Source organism: Macaca fascicularis, chromosome 9 (genome assembly GCF_037993035.2).
Source record: "Macaca fascicularis isolate 582-1 chromosome 9, T2T-MFA8v1.1".
Taxonomy (NCBI): domain Eukaryota; kingdom Metazoa; phylum Chordata; class Mammalia; order Primates; family Cercopithecidae; genus Macaca; species Macaca fascicularis.
Genome location: NC_088383.1, coordinates 104,960,209 through 104,978,999, shown reverse-complemented (window position 1 = coordinate 104,978,999; position 18,791 = coordinate 104,960,209). Strand labels below are relative to the sequence as shown.

The window sequence follows — 18,791 nt, the reverse complement described above, 5'->3', positions numbered from 1 at the left end:
TTGGAATGCTTGTTCTTTTTCTTAAAGTCAGCTCTAAAGAACGTGGTATATTAACTCTTGAGAGCTGCTAAACCCTGGCACTGTGCCAGAACAAGTGACGATACAATACTTTTGAGACTGATTTCAAAAATGCTTTTTAAAAAGGCATGTAAATTCCTCACCCGCTTGTATAAACCTGTTAAACTTTACTTTTCAAAACAAATTCCATCTGCTAAGATTTGAGTTGAATTAAGTAGCAAATGATATTTATACTCAGGTAAACAGACCATTCGCACTCACTGTAGACCCTATGTTCCTTCTCACAGCTTTAACCATTTTCTGTGTCCCTACTTTTGAGATCAAACTTCAGATTTTCTGATGCTTGCATGATTGTTGAATAAATTAGAATCTGTAGATGCTAACATACTAACAACTGATTTTAAGCTCAAAAGGCAGCAATGGTGTCCAATATACTTTTGTGAGCTTTAATGCTCAGTATGGAATACATAACGAACTAATGGCTATATTCTACATCTTCATGGCTTTTAGTAAATATAATCATGATTCCAAGTCTGAATTACATGAGATGCTTCACTAGAGCTGCAAACATACAAGTTTGTATTTGAAACAAAAATACCAAAGCCATTTTACTGAAAACTAGTTTTATTTTAAAATTAAGTGCATAGCACTCATCTAATTCCATTGGTGTAGACTTTAGCACCATACTTGCTATTTGCAATTAATGTCATAACACAGATACATTTTGGTTTGCAGTCTGTACTTGAGTAGTGTTTATTTAGTGGACTTTGGTAAAGCCCTTCATACATATTAATCTCTTCACAGTACACATTTAATGATGGTCCAGTAATCTCAAAAAAAAAAAAAAAGCCTACTTTGAAGACTAATCAATAAATTAAACAAAACAAAACCCACACAATGCTCCCCCACCCCCCAAAGCTAGCAGTTGTGAGTTGTATTTATATTGAAACCTAATGTTTTAAAAATAGTTCTGGTTCTCCAACCACCCCATCCCACCCCGGGTATGCAGCAATAGTAATCAATTATTTTATTCTACCCTCCCAAAAGATTATTAATCCAGTGTTCTTTAGCTTTTTAAAATATAAATTGGGAAAGTGTTATTAATAAGCTTTTTTAAAAGGCATATTCTTCTATAACAAGTACGGCATATAAACCAATCAATAAAAGTATTTGACAAGACATTAAGTTTCCACAGGCACTGGCTGTTGTTTCAAGTTGGGATCTCTATCCCAATATCTTACATTCATAGCATTATTGAGGTAGTTAAAATACTGAAAATTGGACTCCAGGTTGCTGGGTTCTGAATGTGAATGTGAAAGATATATTCTCTTTTGAGCCTACTTTCCCCCCAAACAATTCAAGTTTTCTTGAGGTAAGAACTACCAAAATCCAATTAGCAGCCTTCTTTAAAAAGGAAAAGTGATGATACTTTCAGAAAACAATTTTCATGCTTAAAAGCTGCCATGAGTGAGAGTTCTTACCTGAGTGGTTTTCATTTTATCTACCAGACTAATACATCCACATCATGCCCTATGTACTCTAAATATAAAAGTTATTTTCTTTTTAAGGAAAGGATATTTCTCTAAGCATTCATGCTGGCAGAAGCTACCCACCCACATTCATCCCCGGGAGCCATCTGGATCAGTCCATCACTGTGTTGAGCCCCTTCCCTTCCTGACAAAGGCCATTGGCTTGATTACTGAGACTCCTGCTGCATACCCACAACATCTTTATAGTAAGTTTGTCTTCAATGCATATTGTGGCAGTCACATATCTGCCACGCAGATTCCCTTCTATTCAAGTGCTATCTTAAAAAAAACACAAAAAGACACATCTTACTAATTTTTAAACCAGAAAGCTTCCCTCCACCAAATCTTTCTTCTCCCACAGAAAAGAGCACAATGTATACAGTTTATCAGTTATTACAATGACTTTTTAACTTTTTAAGGTTATTCTTCCAAAATTCTTTACCCCCAAACTGCCCTTGCTGTAATGACAATTATTGCTGTTTGCAGTTAATACCAGTACAGTGAAATGTCCCAGGGCAGTTGTAGGGTCAATCTAATGAAAGTAGCTACTGAAATTTAGTCATCAGTTACCTTTGCCTGCTTAGACGGACTAGAGCTGGATTCAAAGGTTGCTTAAAAAACCTGTCTTCCACATAACAAAGTGCTGCTCTAGCACAACCTGAGAACTACCCTGGCCACAGTCCCTTCCAAAATAAACCTACAGGACTTTATTCTAGCACTGACCTCTTAGAGTTATGCCATCCCTTGAAATAACTTTTTAAGAATGTCGATTCTGAGTATAAATCACAGATTGCACTGAGAAATGCAAAACCTACATATGTATTATGAATCACAGGAACTACCACTTCATTCTGAGCTATAATATTACGTTCTCATTTGAAAACACACCCTAGCAAGAGTATTTTAACCTATGTTATAAAGGTAGTTCACACTATAACATTCCCAAGGCATGTTGCATTACAGTTAAGTGTTTCCAAGTAGTACAGATTCCCTGAGTTAAATCTATTTTAATTCTAAAAATTTGAGGTTGATCACTTAGGGAAAAAAAGAAAAATTATGACCATGATTTAAAAAACAAGATCTTTTTTACCCTTAATTTTAGTATATTAATCCAGATACCTATACTATTTATGAGAGGAAGTTATATAGAATCATCTAAAAAAATTTTTTCACTGCACAGATTGGTACAGCATAACAATTCGTAAGTTTAAACTTAGTCAAAAATTCATGTGTAGAACAAAAATAAAAAATTGCAGAGTAAAAAAACCTTTTCAAAAACTAATACTGTAACTTTCCTTCATAAAAGACTGTTTGGCAAGTCCATAGATAAGATAAACATTTAGTCTTTGACTTAGAAGCCAACATTAGGCCCAGATGCTACCACAGGTCAGTTCTCAAAATGGCAAATTGGAGTCTGTCCAAATTTTCTGTTGTATTGAGTATTTTTGAAATATTTGGACCATCAGCCAGGACTTGAACATTTTTGTCATACAAGGATTTGTTGTAACAGAATTTGACATACTGTTAATTTGCTTAGTCCTCCCAGGATTCATGGTGCATTAAAAGGGATATTCAGTCTTCCTGGTGCTGGCACCTGAAGAGTTCTGATGTCACTTAGATCCCTTTCCTTTTGAACAGAAGTTTACAAAACGCTTACCCATAGCTTCATGTCACAAAGCAGTCTGGGTCAGTTATCAGCTTCACACATAATCACCTTTCAAAACATGGAGTAATACAAGGGTAATGTTCATTTATCTGATAACTCCGGTTATAAGAAACACTCAGACAGGGCTTAACTTCTACTGGTATTGCCAGTGACATCCCAACACCAGTCTGCATGTGCCCAAGGCCCTGAACACTAGTTTGGAAGCCAGCAGGACATGTCTGTAGTGTGTAAGATGAGGTGTGTGTGGTCGATACAATCTGCTGACAGCTTGGTTGTTCTGACGTAGGATGGCGATACTGCAGTGAGGTCTGATGTGTCTGATGGAGATACTGAGGTTGCTGAAAGTGAACTGGCCGTGAGGGCTGGGAGGCTGTCTGGAACACACTTAGTTGCGCTGACTGAGGTCCTGCTTGCCCTCTCTGTTTGTTTGCTTCTTTCACATCATTATCGTGAGCGCTGAAACATGGAGAGAAAGGAAACTATTAAAAATATTACTTGAGAAGAATTTGCAAGAAAGTCAGGCCCCATCCCCAACTCCCCAACAGCTTCTTCCACCACTTGCCACCACTACCCAGGTAGCAGTCACTGCACCATAATTACAACAACAGTGAGACCCCGCTTGTGTCCTTCTAAAGCTATTTCCCTTGATGTGAACCTTCCTGGTAGCTTTGAGGATTATTTCCAGTTTGGGAGCTGTGTCCACAATAAGCACGTAAGTGTGGCTGCCACTTTGGTAACATCCTGGTGGCCCCCAAAATTCAAAGATGTTAGGAATGGGGCAAGGCTGGCCTGGACTGATCTCAGAGTTACTGACTTACAGACACAAAAAAGCAGCTCCTTTCCTTATCATGTGCCCAGAATCATTCTAGCAATGACATCTTCTAACTGGTTAATGGCCAAAAGGGACTCTCCTTCCCCAGAGTTCTGCTCATACATGGGCTTGCTCATGGCAGCAAGTAACTGCTGCTAAAATCAAATAACCTAGAAACTCTGTGCCTTTCAGAAGTTGTTTTCAGGGCACCTCATGCATGAAAAAAACTGTTAATGAGAAAGTACAAACACAATAATAAAAAGGCTTACATCAATAGTCGTTCAATACACTGTACTAAGAAATCCCAAGAGTAGGCAGTAAGACGATGCAGTCTTGTAGGCCACGTTGGAGAAAGACGAAGTATAATCCTCGAAGAAGCCACACATGCAGCAGCTACTAAAGAAGGTGCATAATTTAGAAAGGCATAATCTGTGGAGACACCAAAAATGAACTTAAGGAACAGAATACACGAGTCACAAGTGCACAAGTCACTTACTGGTATTCACAACAACCCACCTTGCAAAGACACTTCCAGGAAGTAATCTGCATATTTGGCCATGTAGAGTTTAGTCTTTTCCAAGCAAATCATTGGCCAGCCATCATGAAGATCTGTTTCGTGTACTGCTTCAGAGAGATAATACTCAATGAAATGGGCAGCTGTTGGAAGGCAGAGGTTCCACTGAAAGGTTTCTAATAATAATAGTTCCATATGTAGCAAATTTTGTTTTGTTAATACTAGATTCATATTAGTCATACAACCCAGGCTGTTGAGCTGCTCCAGCTTAGGCACACTATCTTCTTTTTCTTCAAATTTACCTTATAAGAAAAGGGGATGGGAGGGGAGAGAAAATGTTAGGCAAGTGATCATTACAGGTCTAGTCAGTAAAATGGGATTTGCTGTCTTATTGCCAGGATTTAGATCCAAAGACGTAGTTTACCTTACACAGATACAATTGTGCCAGAACCTGTGTTTTCTTTCCCAGTGCCACCATCCCCAACCTTTCCCCAATCCCCTGGAAAAAAAAATGCTTGAAATACGTAAACATTTTGTTCTGTGTTCTAGTATAGAATGGAAATAGTCATGTGCCAGTGAAAAAAATAACTCAATCTCATCAGCTGAGTATTTTCAGGAAATTTTTTTTTGCAGTGGGTGGTAGCTAGCAAAATGAATTATTTGATTTTAGAGTAGAAGATAGCTTTAACAATTTAATGTCATAGTTTTATTTGAAATAAAACATAGTTAAGCTCCAATTGTTTCATCTTGGCATCAATATAATCTCAATTCCAGAGAGAGAGAGACTGGAGGGAGAAATTGGGTGAACATTTAACACAAGTACTATCATTCCATAAAAAACCCCATTCCCCACTTCTTCTGAATTCAAAACAAAAATCTAGTCTGTTGAAGAAAAAAGGGGCATGGGGGAGATAGTTTATATCTGCTTTTAAATTCCCTTACTGAAAGCAGAATAGTAAAGACAATATGGCTGAACATTATTCAAAAGGATTAATTTCTTTTCTGGAAATAACTATCTATAAGGTTTCAACTATGCACAGCTGAAGAATAAAGATTCCCTTTCCAGTCCCAGAATGTTTCTATCGATTATGTACCATCTTACACTTTACTTTCCAAACAAGCATTTTACTGTCTCTATATATAAAGCCTTCATTTTAGAAAGTATTTCTAGAACTGATGGCTGGAGAACATTTATAAACTATTAAGTACTATTATGATTTTCCAGATGCAGCAACAGAACCAGAGTTGTCATCAAGCCTCTTTGGGTCTTTGTTCCATGGTGGTCCACAAAAGAAAGGAAATTATAACTAAAGCTCTTACTACTGTGTTCTATTTTAGATTTAAGGTTTAAAACCATCATACTATGATTATTATAGATTTCTCACAATAGATTTTACACCCATACTTGTTCAAAATCATTTGAATGTTTCTATAGCAACACATATTACTATATAAAAATTATTTTAATATTTTGATATATTTCAATATATTTTCATTTCCTTGGAAATTTTATAATTTTATTCTTTAAAAACGTTTTTTGGGAGAAGAACCAGAAAGAATGCCAAACCAGGAGAAACCAGAAGAGTTCCTCTGTGATGATTCTCTTCTACAGGGGATGGGTTTGCACCACACATTAAAGTTGCTACACTCAGCCCAGATGCTCAGTGTACAGGCAGTGGTGCTAGAGCCAGTGCGGATTTGCTCATGTTGGTTTGCTTTGGAGCTGGGGGAAAAATGCTGCCGACTGCCTTGATCTTTGCTTAGGGAGCGGAACTGGTATAAAAGGTGTTTTTCTCCTATGCCAGGAGATTCTAAGCTCATGTGTTGTGAAGAATCTAAGCCCAAAGAAGCAGGAGTGATGGCAGAGAACTTCCTTATATCTAAACCACTCTAAATATTGCTACAGGTAGAAGTTGATCCCAAACTTAAGTAATTCAAACCTTAAGAATCTAGATAGCCTTTCCTAATTAAAATCACATAAAGATCAATTTAACAAGTTTTGCCAATAGCAAATACTTAAAGTTGAAAGCACTAAAGTGGTCTGTATGACACAGTTATCCAGCATATTGCCTGAAAAAAGAAGAGGAAACCAATGTTCTTTGTATAAAGTGAAATTCTTCAGAAGGAGAATGACCTAGAAATTTGGTTCAGTGTCTCTGGATGAATCATTACAGCTTTCAAGCACCCTGCCATTTGTGTAGCAACAGCAATACTGACAGAATACTTCAAAGGAATACTGTAGAAATTAATGAGTTTATTTATATTATGCTTAAAGTTCCTTTGAAGAAATTAATACATCGTAATTGAAGGAGTAAGAATGTTTCATATTATCTCTTTGAAATCTTCAACACTGGGAAAAAAATTGCATATGCCCAATTTCACTGCTCAAAAACCAAGGTAGTGAGGTTGGCCAATCCATTTAAGGTCAGATAAGTTCAATCAAACCAAAAATGGAAGCCAAAAGGAAAATTTATATCTGAATTCCCAAATTTGCACTTCTAGACCAGAACTGACAGATTTCTATATTATTAAGTATCTATGAGATGTTTGCATTTATAAAATATTTGGCTACTACAAGTGTGAAGGACTTTGCATATTGATCTTGCTAAGTTAAGAATAATCTGCATTCTGAATAAATAACCATACTTGAAGTTTTAATTCAGGGTTCAAATTTTTTGTAACTTTTCCATTATGTATAGTAATAAATATTCAGATACATGGATATTAAAAGATTTCAAAAAGTGTGATAATGTCAATGAGTACCTGCATTCATATCTATAGTTTTTGTTGTGCTGACTTCTATGCATATGTTCATTTTAAGTTTACTTATCCACATTACCACACACAGATCACAAAGATCAGTTTCTTCAATTGAAAGGAAATACCAGAAGCCATGTGAGTATATTGATAAAGGCCCCAAACAGGAAATAAGGGCACAGGAAATTCATATCTGCTTCCCAGAAAATAAAGAATTAGAGGCCATAGAAACAAAAACACTGGGTTGTCTTTCCTTTATAGGATATGTTCATATCAGCCATGGAAACCAACACATTTTCAAAGCCAGCAGTGAATAGTAGGTATGTGGTAGAGATTTATATACTGAATAGGGCACGGATCAGATGTCACCAAGTGCTCTGCCAATCCACATTCTATTGTTTTATTACTAAGTAGGAGGAGAAAAAGTCATCCCTAACATAGACTAAGAATTATCACAAATTTATAACATGAATCTAATATAAAAGTGGGCAAAGAAAAAGGTAATTCATAGAAAAAAAATTCTAAGCTCATTAAAAATTGAGATGTAAATTAAACCAGCTGTGAGATACAAATTTTCACAGATCAGTAAAAAGCTTTGCTAACCCAGTATTGGTTGGCAAGGGGAAACAAGTACTTGTTACAAATTGTTACTACTATAAGCCTCTGTCTCACTTTTCACTTTGTCTTGACTCCAAGATCATTTCTTAGTTATGTAAGATCTTGAGCAAATTATGAGAAATCTTATCTCCAAGATTACTTCCACATGCTCCATAAATGTAATGTTGGTCACAGAAGCCAAGGGAAGCCAGGGCATACATGTGAAAGAGTTGGAATAGCAGAATTTCCCTGGACAAATTAGGGTCCAGTTTGAAATAGGCCAAAACCTTTAGGGTAAAGGAGGCAGGCTAAAGGTAACAGAGCAACTTATGGGGGAATTAATAATTACCATGCTAATCTTTTAATGTTTCCATTTCCTACATGCTTTTAAACATATTACCCCCACTTGATCCTCAGAACAACTTTGTAAGGTGTCTTTATTTCCATCTTATAAAGAAATAACCTGAGATTCAAGGGTTGTTGAAATTCATATTGCTGATAAGATTCCAACCCAGGGAATCCATCACTATGGTCATTGCTCGAAAACACTACACATAGCTCTCCAATCAGAGATAATCTGTAGGCTCTTTCTTCTAATAGTATAGACATAAGCATTTGCTTCTAGAACTTACAAAGTATGCTCCATCTTTGGCCAAACCACTTACAGCTTCCCATTACAATGAACTCCACAAATTTAAAACAGGAATCATTGAAAACAGGTTATCAGTTTATAAGAATCCTAAGCTCTTCTGCTGTAAAGTTATAGACTAGGGTTGGGGAGCAACGGTAAAGAGACTGCTGCCTGCTAAGGGCCAACCTCTTCAATTCCCGACCTTGGTATAGAACTGATAGCTCAAACTCTTTTGAACAACTTGCTACTTGCGAGGAGCAGAACTCCTTAAGAATACCTCACATACATTCCTACTCTCGTGCAAAAGGAAGAATGTAAAAGCAATTCTTTCCTCAAGGAAAGGGAAATCAGGAGTCATCAGCAGAAAAAAGAGGGAGGTATCCAGTTCTTTCAGTAATAAGTGATAATTCATATTTGAACCCTAGCAAATACAGATCCTAATGCCTAATTACTGGAAAGTCACAAATAACTACATCTTACCACTGATATTAATCCAAATAGTTCAATAAAATAAATTGTTCATGACCTTAAACTAATAGAAATATATAATTTAAAAATAACAATTGAAAACTCAATTCCAACCAACCTAAGATGGTACACAAAGATGACCCTCCCACTTGGCCCACACTACACTTCAAGAATTACAGGCATAGAGCAGGTGGGACATGGTAGTGTTAAAATGACAGTGATGGCCACACAGTTACTTTCCATTAATGATACCAAGCTTTTAAAATAATCTAACTTGCATGTTTGATTTCCAATGACACTCTACTATAAACTGATTCTATAATAAACATTCTGTACAATAACAAAAAGCCATTTTATTTGTGGACTCACATCTAAACTGTCAAGTGTGAGCTTTTCCAATCTTATACAAACTATTAAACCCCAAAGGGCTTCACAGCCAGTGATTAAACACATACAGTATTACACACATGGTTACTTACGAGCATGAAACTTTAATTAGAGGCTAAATTAAAGGTTAATTATAAATATACAAGCATTACCTCTCTGGCTCCTGGGTGGGGGGTGAGGGGTGAGGGATGAGTGAAGTGTCTGAATTTTAGAGAACAATAGATTAAAGGGGAAATGTAGATATTCAGGAAGTAAATGGTATTCTAAGAATTTTGCTCAACGTACATGGGAATGAGACTGGAAAGATGGCTGGGTCCAGATGAAAGATTCTAAACACTACATTAAGCAGTTTCCACCTTAACATATAGGCAGTGGGAAGTCATGCTGCAGCTGTGTTTTATTTACATTCAGCCTGGTTCTACAATGGATCTGAAATAACTTACAAAAGGACATTCCAGGGGATAAAATAAGTAGTTGAGGTCATCAGATCAAAGAAAGAACAAAGGTCGGAAAATAAAATCTGAGAAGAGATTAGTACCAGAAATGATATTACACAGGACTACATTTGCTTTCAGGTTTGTAAGCAGCCAAGCACAGAAGTGCTCAAGAACTTTAGTGGCATGGATATAGGGGGAATGTTCCTTATTTCATCCCAGCCATATTTGACCCCAAAACCTCAAGTGGGAGAGGTGAAGGTTATCAGTATATCTACGTACTACTTTAAGATTCTATTGTAATGACATGGATAATACAGAAACTACATTACTGATTTAACTTCAATATCAAATACAATCTTTATCCCTCAAGTGGGAGTTAAAAGTGAAGGTTATCAATACATCTACATACTATAAATTTCTACTGTAATGACATGAATATAGAAACTATATTACTGATTCAACTTCCATATCAAATACAATCTTCCACATTATTAAAAGAAAGAAACACAATTTCAATTCCTTTACGTGCCCTATCTTCAGTGAGAGTACCAACAAGCAATGAAATGAGATACAGGAAAATGTAAAGAGAAAGAGAGGCCAAAAGGTCCACCAGTATTTTCTGTACTGAGTAACAAACATGGTTGTATCAGATTGTATCTTGGAGCCTACTACATAGTTGGTCTAATGCAAAAGCAAAAGTTTTCACATTTGTAGTAGTTGCACATTAACTTTTAGTTCATTAAGCCAACTCATTATGTAGTCAGTAGAAAGTATTTTAATATAAGAGTATGGTACTTTTAAGACAGTTTCTCAACTTTAGCTCCATTGATGTTTTGGGACACAGAATTTTGTTATGGGGAACTGTCCTGTACACTACAGGATGTTTGGCAGCATCCCAGGCCTCTATGTACTAGATGCTAAAAAAGCATCTCCCACTCTATCACCAGATGTGACAACCAAACGTCTGTACACATTGCCAAGTGTTCCCTGTGGGACAAAACTGCTCCTGGTTTAGAACCACTGTTTAAAGACAATGGTTCTCAATTGGAAGGTAAAGCAAAATCACCTTTGGAACTTTTTCAAAAAGTTAAAAAATACCCAGTACCCATTATGTAGATTTTGTCTTAGTAGATCTGGAGTGGCCGAGGATGTACAGCTTAGGCACATGTTTTTAACAGGTTCCAAAGCCATTTTTCAATGTCTGGTTAAGAATTATTGCACTGAGAAGCACTTTTAAGCTTCCTGATACTAGTGAACTGGAATGAATGGGATTTGATGATATTTCACTGAGTTCTACATAAATTTATTTTATTACATAAACATCAGAAATTTCCAGTCATGTAAATCAGATTCATACTTACTTGCTAGAAGCAGGCAGGAAAGCGCAACTAAATGCAGCTGCTGGATAGAGATGTCATAGCGGTCCATAAACAGGTCCAGTAAATAGACAGCAAGATGGCGGGCAGAAGGGCAGAGCGTGAAGCGATTGCTCACAATGGCAATCAAGTCAGCAAAATACCGTCTGAGACTTAATTGAGGGGACTGGCCTTTATAGGAGGGCAACTTCAGCTCCTAAGTCAAAAGGAACAACATTTAGTCTGACCTATCTGTAGACTTACCCCACAATGCAATGACTTAACATTGTTTTTCCAATATATTAGTATTACAAGTGCCTAAAACATACTTTTCTTGACTGGAATACAAAAATGAAAAAGTTAAGTGGAAGGATAATGAATGACACTTAAAACCAAAATTTTCTCCTTATTCTTAACCACCTCTGATGTGAACAATTATAGATGTTCTTGTTTGTTGCTTTCTCGAATGGATTCATCTTACAAAGATTTTTAATAAGGGAATCCTATTTTCCCTACCAGGTGTTTTCAGAAAAACATCCCTGACAAAAAACCAACCACATAACACACACACATCCCTACACCTCTCCAAGATGCTCAAAACTTTTGGTTAAAGGGTAATAGATAAGTGGAAATGCTGCATGCAGTATTATACTTGCATTAGTGTAGAAACCAGTACCTATACACTAGTATCTTCTAATTTTGTTTCCCTTTTAGCTGTTTTATGATCTGTCCTTTCCCATCATCCTCTCATACACCTAAAATCACTGTTCAATCTCAGGACTATATCAACTTGTTTTTTAAAAATTGGAAAAATTATATACTATTAAAATATTTCCAGAGCATAGAGAAAGATGAAAAGCTTCCAAATTCATTTTATAAAATCAGCATAATACTGATACTAAACCCAACACGTATCACAATAGAAGAAGTAACAGGGATATGACACCAAAAGCAGAACTCCCCATGCCCTGCAAAAAAAGAAAAAAGAAAAAGAAAAGAGAAAGGGGACTTTTAACAAAATTAAAAACTTTTATTTAACAAAAGATGCTATCAACAGAGTAAAAGGGCAACCCGCAGAATGGATGAAAATATTTATAATCATATCTGATAAGGGGTAAATATCTAGATTATATAACTTATACAACTGGACAACAAAAAATCCTGATTATGAAAATGGGCAAAGGACTTGAATAGACATTTCTCCAAAGATACATACAAATGCCCAACAAATATCATGAAACATGAAAAAGATGTTTGTTCAGCATCACTCATTATTAAGAAATGCAAATCAAAACCACTAACAGCACTTCACACCTAGTTGGATTGCTATTATCAAAAACAAAAAAACAAAACCAGAAAATCACAAGTGTTAGCTTTAATGTGGAGAAATTGGAATCCTTGTGCATTACTGGTGGGAATGTAAAATGATGTAGTTGTTACAGGTAACAGTATGGCAATCCCTCAATAAATTAAACAGAGTTATGATCCAGCAATTCCACTTTTAGGTATATACTCAAAAGAACTGAAAGCAGGGACTTGAAGAGAGATTTGTACACACATGTTCAAAACAGGATTATTCACAATAACCAAAAGGTGGAAACAATGCAAATGCCCACCAGCAGATGAATGGATAAACAAAATGTGGTATATACATGGAATATTATTCAGACTTAGAAAATTCTGATAATATGCTACATGGATGAACCTTGGAGACAGTATGCTAAATGAAAAAAGTCACAAAAGAACATTTATTGTATGATTCCACTTAATGAGTTACTTAGAATAGTCCTATTTATAGGGACAGAAAGTAGAACAGTGGTTATCAAAAGCTAGAGGGTAGGAAACTGGGGAGTAATCGTTCAATGGGTATGGAGTTTCAGTTTGGGAAAATGAAAAAGTTCTAAAGATAGATAGTGGTGACAATACAAATGTACCTAATGTCACTGAACTGTACAGTTAAAAATGGTTAGAATGGTAAGTTTTACGTTATGACAGGTGCTGGCAAGGTTGTGGAGAAAAAGGAACGCTTTTACTGTTGGTGGGAGTGTAAATTAGTTCAACCATTGTGGAAGACAGTGTGGTGATTCCTCAAAGACCTAGAGGCAGAAATACCCTTTTACCTAGCAACCCCATTACTCGGTATATAACCAAAGGAATATAAATCATTCTACTATAAAGACACATGCACGTGTATGTTCACTGAAGCACTGTTCACAATAGTGAAGCTATTCACAGCAAAGACATGGAATCAACCTAAATGCCCATCAATGATAGACTGGATAAAGAAAATGTGGTACATATAGACCATGGAATACTGTGCAACATAAAAAGGAACAAGATCACATCCTTTGCAGAGATATGGATGGAGCTGGAGGCCATTATCCGTAGCAAACTAATGCAGGAAAAGGAAACCAAATACCGCATGTTCTCACTTATAAGTGGGAGCTAAATGATGAGAACCCATGGACACATGTTGGGGGGAACACCACACACTGGGGCCTGTCGGAGGGTTGGGGTGGGAGGAGGAAGAGGATCAGGAAGAATAGTATATGCTAGGATTAATACCTAGGTGATGGCATGATCTGTGCAGTAAACCATCATGGCAAACGTTTACCTATGTAACAAACCTGCACATCCTGCACACGTACCCCTGAACTTAAAAGTTTGGGGAAAAAAAGTTTTATGATGATACATTTTACAATAAATGAAAAAGGAAAGTTATATATTCACCTAAATTAATATTATCTAAGATAAATGGATAAATAGTCAATGTAATTTAGTAGTATAGCCAAAGAATACATCAATTCTGGTTGTTTTTTGAGACACGGTCTCCTTCTGTAGCGCCGGCTGGAGTACAGTGGCACTATCTTGGCTCACTGCACCCTCCACCTCCCAGGCTCAAGCAATCCAACCACCTCAACCTCTGGGGTAGCTGGGACTACAAGCACTCACTGTCATGCCCAGTTACTTTCAGTAGAAACAGGGTCTCGCTATGTTACCCAGGCTGGTCTCGAGCTCACAGACTCAAGTGATCCACCTGCTTTGGCCTCCCAAAGTGTTGAGATTACAGGTGTGAGCCACCATGCTTGGCCAAAAAAAAATTTTTTTTTTCACATAAAGATGCCGATTTCTCATGCAGCTCCTAGGATTTTTTTCTCCTTAACTGTTTCTTCGGATCTTTATGATGGTGTAAGTGAGTGGCAACTTTACCTTTGCTGCTATCATGTGACATTTATTGAGCATCTCCCACGTTGTAGACACTATACTAACCCAGGCATAAAAGCTGGAAAAACAGTCTTAAGCCTATCTCTAGCAGGTGAATCAAATACATAGATTATCACACGATATAGTCATCACAGGTTATTATGGCAACACTTAGGAAGAAAATCTAACTTAACTCAGGGATTAGGGAGTTGGGAAAAAAGGCAACACCAGATCAGGTTTTTCCCAAAAAGTGGCCTGAACATGGTCTTAAAGACTCCCTGGAAAACACTGATGGACCACTTTCTTAATGTTTCTCACAAAGCTAGAATTGTTCCCATTTGTCAAGGTTCCTAAAAACAGTTTCTCAAACAGCCTATCACACTAACTATACACAGCAAAATAATGAGAAGAAAGGAGACAAAAGGGTGTAAGGTGACAGCTGCTTTGTAGGGGTTTTTTTTTTGAGGGAGTGGATAGTTGGCATGATTTCCATTTATTGTCATTTTCACTCTTCCCTAGTAAACACAGTGCTAGTCACACTAAATATTTCTCCACAAACCTTGGGCCTAAACATAGAACACCTTCCGCAGTATCTCAATGGCAACTGCACAAAGGAAGACCTAAATGTGGATGCTCTAAATTATAGATAAGATTAGACTATGAAGGCAAGGATCATGTCTTGTTCACTGTTATTGCTCTAACACCTGGCATAATATCATGTATGTCATAAATAATCAACATGTTGAAGAAAAACAGATGACTATCCGACTGAATCACCAATTAATAGCCTGGAATTACCACGTCTTTTCTAGGAGAAAAGTCCATTTTAAATTTCCTTCAGTATATTACAAACAGTGGTCTCTCCAGTTCCACAAGTTTAAGTTTTACTGATTAATGTAAATTATTTATAAAGTGTTGCCAGTAAGAACCACGGTTTGCATAATGCTTAAACATAAAGACAACCCAGGGCAGTAGGCCATAGGTGGCCCAAGAAAACTTTCAGTGGCATTCCTTCAGACCCTGTGGTACCTTGTCCTCTGATAGCTCATAAGCAACTTGAGTGTAGGGTTGGGTCTTATGCCTTGGATGCTCCAGAAACTGATTCACAAAAGCCTTCAACAAATCTAAATCTAGAAAAAACAAACAAAAACAAACCAAAAAAAAAAAAAAATCCCATGTCCAACCTCAACTGACAAAATTAATTCAGATCATCATTCATGAATTAAAATGATACACACATAAAATGATTGAAAACTACAGAAATCACCAAGAAAAACCTTTTAAGTGTCATGCCAATTAAAAAATGTATTCTTGGCTGGGTGCAGTGGCTTATGCGTGTAATCCCAGCACTTTAGGAGGCCCAGGCAGGTGGATCACCTGAGGTCAGGTGAAACTCCAACTCAAAAAAAAAGTACTCTTAATATCAACTAATTTCACCACATACCAGAGGAATAAAGAGGCTGACACTTAAAACACTTTTCAAAATATGTACAACTCTTATTAATTTTTTTAAAAAAGAAAAAATTGCACGTTGAAAGATGACATCTGCCAAAGAAGAAAAGATCAAAAGCGTATCTGGACAATTTTCCAAGTAAAGAACCTGTAACTCTTTCCTAAGACTCCAGAGATCCCACTAGTTAGAATTTTTATGCGGTACAAACCATCTCCAAGGGGGCTGAACTGTATTTTAGTGAATCTTAGAAACTGAATGTCAGAATTAGGAAGTAGCATTTAGAAATCTCAGGCCTAGAAAAGGGTAACAATTTAAGTCAGAATTAGGTTTTCCAATCTACTTGACCTGGTCAGAAACTCAAGATAAAAAATTCGTTATCATTCCAGGATCTCAACCCCAAGATTCAGAATCCTTTTTGTTGAAAGAGTCAGCTATTTTGCTTCTTTCTCAATTTTCTACATTTAACAAATGGCTTTCTTTATCCAAGGTGAAACTGAGTTAAGTTAGAGATCATTTTGGATCTGGTCTCTCTTTTGGTTATCAAAGAGGCAGAAATGTCTCATTAATCTGCCTAATGTGCCTTGCCACATGCAGAATAAAATCGTTACTTAATAGTAACAATATACAGACTCTGCTTTGTGTTGGAAAAGTATTTTTTTCGCAATATCTATTAAGTATATTAGGTCTACTTTCTGCCTTTGATATCAGCAGGAAGGGGCGGCCAACTCCCTCCACTTTAGGGCTTTTGAACAGCCCAAATCCTGAGGGGTAAGCGATAAGAAGTTATCACTTTGTGCTTACTATTTACCAAGAGCAGTTTCTAAGCACATGTACAGTACTAACTTTAGTTTCACAATCGCCAGAATCATAAAGCACACTCATATTATTCCTCATTCTACAGATGAGGAAATCAAGAAACAGAAATTTAACTTGTCCCAAGTCTTACAGTAAGGGAGCGGAAAGGTTGAGGAATTTATGTACAAAAGCGACTTAAACTGGCTGCATGCAACGGCAACTCTCGAACAAAGAGGGCTGTTCTGCCCAACAAAAATTCAGTATATATATCGTTTAAAATACAAGATCGAATTCATGATCCACCTGGATATCAGAACGTCCCTTTCCACGTTCCCTGGCCCAACTACAATCTCCCTCCCCATTCAAGTTGCAGGTTCTTCTGATACATCCCAGAGAAGGAGCCAAGAAGTTAATTAACCTTGAGCAAATGAGCAAACTCGTCTTTTCTGGCCCAGAAGATAGTGAGTAAAGAACCTGACCAGACCTTCTAGAGAGCCGAGATTCAGAACAACTGGCGCGAGACACAGGAGAAGGCAGGCCGGGCCTCGGAGTTACCTTGTAGCGAAGCGCTTGGTGAATGTCGGCGGCCAGCTGTCCTCGCCACCACTGCCCCTCCAGCTCCATGGGACCCGGCGGCGCGCCCAACCCGACGCGGCAACTCGAGTCTGTAAGACACACCCCAGGCGCGGTCACTGCCGGCTCCCCCGCGACCCTCTGTGCCCCCTCCCCGGGGGGTGTGACCTCAGGCCACCCGGTGTGGCTGCTCATCTTCACCTGACTCTTCCTCAACACAGCCCGACCCGAGTCGTTTCCCCCAACGCCACACGCGAGGCCGGGTCTGCCCCTCAGTAAGAGCCGAAGGACTCTGAGACTCCCTGTCCGACTGTGTGTCGGGCAAAAGGGGATCCACTCGGGCCCTGAGGTGCCAAAGCGCGGAGCCAGGTGCGAGCTCGGGAAGAGCTGGGGGAGGCCCAGCTGGGGCTCCCTGCGTCCGGCGCTGGAGCCCTCCCGCCCGTCCTGAGCAGCGGGGAGAGGTGACACGGTCATTGCCCCGCTGAGGGGAAACGCTCCCATGGAAAAGTCCGGGGGTGACCGTCTGCCTGGCCGGGGGTCTCCGCGTAGACGTCGGGGGCCTGCTCCTTCCCGGGACCCCCGAGAAACGCACGTTCCGCGCGGCCTCAGAAAGGGGAACAAAAGGCCGGGCCAGCCAGGCTCTGCGCCTCACCCCGGGAGGGTCCGCTGCCTCGCGCCTACCCCAGGCCTGCCAAGCCGCCCGGCCCCACGCTGGCTCCCTTACCCGGAACCGCGGCCCTTACAGCCCCAGCCCCGCCGGCGTGCGGGGGACGCCGGCCCCGCTCATGTTGCGGACAGTCGGCCGCTAAGCGCCGGCCTCAGCTCGGGCCCAGCGCCTGGACGCTCGCGCCGCCCATTGTTAAAGGACCGGCAGGCGGCTCCGCGTACAAAGCCAGCGCGGGGGCACTTGAGGCCCCGCCGCTGCCAATCTCGTCTCGCGATACAGCGGGGTCGCCCCGAGCCGTCCAATCGGCGGTCGGGCCGGGTCCAGGTGCAGAGCCAGGCGGCGGCGCGGCGGCTCCCGCCTGGGCTGGGTGAGCATCGCGGCCGGCGCGGCGGGGCCTGGCGCTTCGGTTGCCGGGGCGCGCAGCCGCCACCTACTGCGAAGCTGGCCTGATCGCGGGCTGGGGTCGGCAGAGTGCCGGAGAAATTGTAACGTGGATCACTGCAGTGACCAATCTAGTTAGGCCACTCACCTGCTGAGAACCTTCGATGGCTCCTCGGTGCCCGCGGAGCAAAGTTCCGACGCCTCCGTTTGGCGTTTAAAAGTCTTCACAGCATGGATTCGGTTTGCCTTACTTCACGTTGCACCAGCCCCTTCCATCCCAGGGGCTGCTCCGTGGATCATCAGGCCCTCTAAATGTGCTTTAGCTGCAGCCCCTGAAGCGTTTTTTTTTTTTTTTCCTATGAAATTCTCTCTTTTTAAGTTCCACCTCAAACTCCGCCTTTCTTCTAGAAATCTAATTAATCTCTTCCCCCTCCTTATTTTCGTTGCTGTAGGGATTCCCAAGAGCTTTGAATGAAGCGATTTAAGATTACTTCTAGTAACCTTGCTTGTCAAACCCATGGTGGATGTAATTAACCATCTGTGCTCGT

General features: G+C 39.3%; 1 protein-coding gene across 9 annotated transcripts; it reads right to left on the bottom strand.

Moving 5' to 3' along the window:
• Positions 1–624: 624 nt before the first annotated feature.
• Positions 625–18,569, bottom strand: CCNJ (cyclin J). Of its 9 annotated transcripts, none has more exons than XM_045362161.3 (6): positions 18,392–18,569; positions 17,178–17,287; positions 11,177–11,387; positions 4,541–4,840; positions 4,294–4,453; positions 625–3,669 (listed from the first exon to the last, which is right to left on the bottom strand). In XM_045362161.3, the coding sequence occupies exons 2-6, from the start codon at positions 17,244–17,246 to the stop codon at positions 3,258–3,260; spliced, it is 1,152 nt and encodes a 383-aa protein (XP_045218096.2). In that variant the 5' UTR covers positions 17,247–17,287; positions 18,392–18,569; the 3' UTR covers positions 625–3,257. The 9 variants fall into 9 exon arrangements, with proteins under 9 accessions (XP_045218096.2, XP_073858389.1, XP_005566119.3 ...); XM_074002288.1 differs by having other exon boundaries at positions 4,294–4,417; XM_005566062.4 differs by lacking the exon at positions 18,392–18,569 and adding an exon at positions 17,920–18,077.
• Positions 18,570–18,791: the final 222 nt, after the last annotated feature.

Bases quoted from the DNA above. Each gene is read 5' to 3' on its own strand.
- CCNJ (XM_045362161.3), bottom strand. From the start codon at position 17,246: ATGGAGCTGGAGGGGCAGTGGTGGCGAGGACAGCTGGCCGCCGACATT. The intron at 11,388-17,177 runs GTAACTCCGAGG...CTTTTGACTTAG, and splicing joins ACCAAGCGCTTCGCTACAAG to GAGCTGAAGTTGCCCTCCTA. The intron at 4,454-4,540 runs GTGGGTTGTTGT...GTGTCTCCACAG, and splicing joins CCTGGAAGTGTCTTTGCAAG to ATTATGCCTTTCTAAATTAT.